The sequence below is a fragment of the Akebia trifoliata genome, unplaced genomic scaffold (genome assembly GCF_017979445.1).
Source record: "Akebia trifoliata isolate Shusen 1 unplaced genomic scaffold, ASM1797944v1 Contig00220, whole genome shotgun sequence".
Classification (NCBI taxonomy): Eukaryota; Viridiplantae; Streptophyta; class Magnoliopsida; order Ranunculales; family Lardizabalaceae; genus Akebia; species Akebia trifoliata.
The window spans coordinates 41,204-46,648 of record NW_028236872.1 but is presented as its reverse complement, the minus strand read 5'-3'; the positions used below and the strand labels follow the sequence as shown (position 1 = coordinate 46,648).

General features: G+C 31.6%; 1 protein-coding gene across 1 annotated transcript; it reads left to right on the top strand.

Moving 5' to 3' along the window:
- Positions 1–738: 738 nt before the first annotated feature.
- Positions 739–3,059, top strand: LOC147381848 (zinc transporter 1-like). The gene is made up of 3 exons (XM_086429886.1): positions 739–1,349; positions 1,956–2,105; positions 2,675–3,059. Exons 1-3 carry the CDS (start codon positions 759–761, stop codon positions 2,978–2,980), a joined length of 1,047 nt encoding a protein of 348 aa, XP_086286012.1. The 5' UTR covers positions 739–758; the 3' UTR covers positions 2,981–3,059.
- The last annotated feature ends 2,386 nt before the right edge of the window (positions 3,060–5,445 follow it).

Here is a 5,445-nt window from a genome sequence, read left to right as displayed (position 1 = left end):
AGTTTTGAGTTGACTTGGCAAGTTTTAAAACTATGACAAGTACAATGGTTGCCTTCATTTTTTGGTCATTTAAGAATTTGCTAAGCTATACTCTTGGTTAATAATAAAAACTATACAATGGTTGCCTTGACTCGAATGTCCATTGAGCCGACTGAAGTTGTTGCCTCATGAATTTTCTTGAATGAGACCAAATAAAAACATAATAAACTTATAAAGTGTTTAAATAGGTTTCATAATTTTAAAATAGATAATAATATAATTTTAAATGCAGTTGACTCTACTGAGTTGATAAATTGATTGGATAATTCTCTGAGTTGACTCGATGAATTAGTCTTCACAAGAAAGCTACTTAGTATTAAACAATCCAGCACAAACAAACCCTAAACCCGTTTAGTCATTTGCAATGACAACATTATGTCAACATTACTTCTGTAATGGATTTATTTAGTATTTAAACCTAGTTTTTATCTCTAACCATAATATCTCAATCATGTGCTCATAATGACTCAAATGTGTAATCTTCCCTTACATAATGACTAATATATCCTTTAACCAACTTTCCAATTAGAGCCATTAACTCTCTTTTAATAAGATTTTCACAAAATGTTAAAAATACCCTTTTAGTAATTCTATACTTTCTTTCTTTATTTGTAAAATTTATGTGACTCATTCTTACCCCACTCCTCTCCCTATACATAACAAACCATCCACGTTCTCCTTCATAACTTCCCACAGTAGTCTTTCACATCTTCTCCACCATGAATGGTTCATCCAAGTTCTTAACAATATTCTTCTGTGTAGTAATCCTCCCTATATTGATAAATGGGGAGTGCACATGTGATGTTGGAGAAAACCAAGATCATAATAAAACTAAGGCACTTCGATACAAGTTAATTGCTCTTTCTTCAATCTTGGTTGCAAGCGCAATTGGAGTTTGTATCCCTTTATTAGGAAAAACTATTCCAGCTTTACAACCTGAGAAGAAAATTTTCTTTGTGATTAAGGCGTTTGCTGCTGGTGTCATCTTAGCTACTGGGTTCATACATGTTCTTCCTGATGCATTCGATAATCTAACTTCACCATGTTTAAATCAAAATCCATGGGGGAATTTTCCATTTACAGGTTTTGTTGCGATGATGTCTGCTATCGGAACTTTGATGATTGAAACTATGGCAACTGGTTATTATAAGAGATCACATTTCAATAAGGCTCAACCGGTGGATGGAGATGAAGAAAAAAATGAAGAGCATGGAGACCATGTACATGTTCATACACATGGCTCTACTTTTGTATCGGATGATTCGGGTTCAGGGTCAACTGATCTTATCAGACATCGAATTATATCGCAAGTAAGATCAAATTGTTTTGTCTATATATAACATAAACTTTGATTCATGTTTGTTCTGTTTTTTTTTTTTTTAATTCAAACCATTCATCTGATTTTCATGGAATTTATGTATATTAAATATTATTTACATCTTGTGTTTTTCTGTGAATTTATTTGTTTTCATTTCAAATAAAATGATATTTTGGCTTTTTTGAACAATTATAATTAAAGTGTTGTAAATTTTCTTTGAAAAAAAATTCTATTTTTCCCTGTTTCTTTTTTCTTTTTTTCTTTTCTTTTTTTGGAAACTTTAAATTCAAATTTTCTTTTATATTTCCTAGTTTTCTGGAATGGGATAAAAAAAAATAAAATTGTTTTTGAAGCTTCTAAATAAATTTTCAGCTATATTTCCTACTTTTTAGAAATGGGTTAAATGAATTTATCTTTTTATTCTCTATCAGATATTTTCTAAGGGCATCAGAAAATGATTTCGCAAACATTAATTTATAATAACCAAACTATAGTAGATTATTTTTTATTTCTCATATCAATACCAAAAATTAAATGTAATTTTCATTTTATTATTGTTTTTGAGATTGAAAGTTTATTTTTTATGGATTTAATGTAGGTCTTAGAGTTGGGGATTGTGGTTCATTCGGTAATTATTGGGATTGCTTTGGGTGCTTCGGAAAGTCCTTCCACAATAAAACCTCTGATAGCAGCCTTAACATTCCATCAATTCTTTGAAGGCATGGGACTTGGTAGTTGCATCTCTCAGGTATCAATTTTGTACAATTTAATGTGTCTTTCTTAGTTTGGTTGTATTTTTGGAGTTGATGTTAGTGTGCTCAAGAAATATGAGGACCATTTAATTTGAATCAAATGGTTGTCTCTGCAACTTCTAGGCCATACTCAATAGACCCACTTAGGTCATCATACATGAAGTGATGAACTATATTGGGCATTTGTTCAAGGAAGGCTGATTACAACCCTAGTTAGAAGAAAAATCAACTTGAAGGTCATAAAAGAGTGAGATTAAGGGATGGAGACATTGAAAGTAAATATGAATTAAATGACAAAGTACTTAGCTTTGAACATAGTGGAATGAAGGAACAAAATTTGTTTACTCGACCCAAACATTTGGTATAAGATTTTTTTGTCTTATCTAAATGCTTAATCATGCCCCACTTTGTTCAAAGTGGATGATGAAGTTGCCATATACACATTTCGTAAATTACATCATAAAGAAAAACTGTTAGTTTAGTTTCTCCTAGTGTAAATAGATTTGCTAATAACTTTTTAACTATCATCTTAAAGACTTATCCATCTTATTAATGGATATTGCAGGCAAAGTTCAAGTGTCATGCCATCACTGTTATGGCACTTTTCTTCGCCCTTACAACCCCAGTTGGGATAGGAATCGGTATAGGGATAACGAATATTTACAACGAGAACAGCCCAACTGCTCTTATTGTTGAAGGGATTTTTAATTCTGCTTCGGCAGGGATCCTTATCTACATGGCACTTGTCGATCTACTTGCAGCTGATTTCATGAGTTCAAGGATTCTTAGTAATGGAAGTCTTCAATTTTTTGCATATGTTTCGCTTCTTCTAGGAGCCGGTTGTATGTCTCTTTTAGCCAAATGGGCTTGATTTATAAGTTTTTTTTTGTGTGTGTTACATTGTTTTTATGTAAGCTGTTGGGCTGGATTTATAAGTTTTTCTTTGCATATGATATTTTGTTATGTTGGGCTTGATCTATATGTTTTTTGCATGTGATACTGTTTTTATGTAAGTTGTTGGATTTAATTATAATTGCAAAAGCCAAAAAAAATAAAAATTACTACAATGTTTGAACAAGAAATAGAAGGAGATGAGGGATGAGATAGTCTATCTCGAAAATTGAAATGTATATATGTATGATAAGGATAAAGTCTCGTTCAGATCTTTACTTGCTTGGAGTATTGTTCATGGTATTGTCTATTGTTATGGACTTACAGAAGAAAAAGAAAAAAGAAAAAAATAGTTTTATGATTCATATCCGTGCACACGTCAGGTGCTTGTCGTCTGTTATGTGCTTTTACCTCAGCCCAAAGGCATCTTGTGTATACCTCGCCCCAATATTAGATGATCCAATTCATTCGATATTCAGATTATCTTATCATGAAGACTTGGTTGATTGGATGGTCTGGATTGATGAACATATACAATACATGGATAATGGTTGCAGTAAATTATTATGTTATACTTACCATGACACCACAGTAATATTATAAGAGATAGGCGCAGGATGAGAAAGTGAACCTAAGAAATCTTCCATCACCTTAGAAAGTTAAAGTTCATATATATATAGATTGTTTACAAGAGCATCTTTGTCATTATGGGCACCTCCATCTTCCTTAGTTTTTCATATTGTTGATTAATTGTGTCTCTAACACTCCTAATGGATCAAGCTACCTTGAGCTCCTCTCCCACTATCCTTAAAAATAAATAACAGTTTTTTTTTTTTTTTCCTTTTCTCTTTCTAAGTGACTAAGCATCCCTATTTTTGATAGATTATGTGCCCACAATTAGAGACAAAACAAAAGTTACCATTACCCCTTTTAATAAGATAATAATAAGTAAAAAAATTAATTTGCTTTTTAATAAGGGGTGATTCTTCCTTTCAGTCTAATCAATTCCTTTTTTTTTTTTTATAAGTAGGGAATTTACTTTCATAGAATTTAATTAGATTCTTCAATGTATAATCAAAATGTTCTTTCACTCCTATCTTGCTGGTTTAAAACCAAAGTACATACAGTCTCAGGCAGGGGTGGACCCAGGATTTTCTTATAGAAAAGACAACCTATAATTGCCCGATAAGGTTGAAGAACATGAATAGGAGTCGTTTTTGTTAAAGGTTGAAGAAAAGGGCATTTAAGTTATTTCTCATTAATCTATGAGAGAAGACTTAAGTTAAGGGTAATGTCATCAGTGGAGGTGGGGCAACTACCAAATGTTAATCAAATAAGAGTTTCTTACAAACCCAAAAATTTGAGGGGGGTGGGAGCAACTTTCAAAAGTTTCATGAGGGCAAACATGAGGTCTATCTAAGTCAATATATCAAATAATCAAGGGGACAAATGTAATTTTCAAAACAAATTGTGGGGGCAATGTAAATTGGCCCCTGGCGTAGGCTTCTAATGGAATCATCAAGATGGATAGATATTGGCACTCGAGTGAAAAGGTAGAAGGGAGTTTGACTGCTTTAGTGACAATTAGTTGTGTGAATGGGTTGGTTCCACGAATACGTAGAATCAGACCCTAAATAAAATCTTGGTTTCGATTCCTATTGATTTCGATTCTTGGTATAAGATCCTAAGAATCAGAATTGACCCGACAAACAGCCAATACCCTTTGGATATCTGTCAAGTTTCCACTAAGATGGATTATACCTTTTTAAATGAGAAAAAAAAATTACTAATATCCAATAGAATAGACAATAATTTGTAAGTAGGCAATTTATCTTGTAATTCCTCAATTGAAAGTTAAGATCACAATAAGTTCTTCAAACAAATTGAACTTTTGAAAATAAAATCATAAAAAATATAGTATGAAATATTTATTTGTCGTTGAAATTATATAAAAATATAAAAAAAAAAAATGAGTGGGAGTACATGTAAGGAAAAAGTAAAAATTTAAAGGCTTCACATTTTCTTTATATTTTAATTTTACTTCAACAATATTTACTTTAAGACATCTCTTTGTATGTAATGAATTAGACTACTAATTTATTATAATATTATAAATTTACTATTTAGATATTGGGTTCTTATCAGGTCCTTGGCGTAGCTATTTAGAATCATACCCAAAAAAGATCAGGTCCATATTGGTAGATCCAAAATCGACTAATCGGTTTTGGGTAATTGGGTACCCATTGACACCCTTAGTAACAATATCCAATTTTCTAAAAGATTCCAATTGTTTCCAATGGCATATTCTAGCAAAAAATCCTTGATTCCCCCTTCTACAAGACGTTGAATAAGTTAAAAATAATTTACCCTAGCAATTAAGTGCTTAAAGATAACAGATTTTTGAAAGAAAAATTAAGGATTTTTATTAGAGGTTGAAGTAGAGGA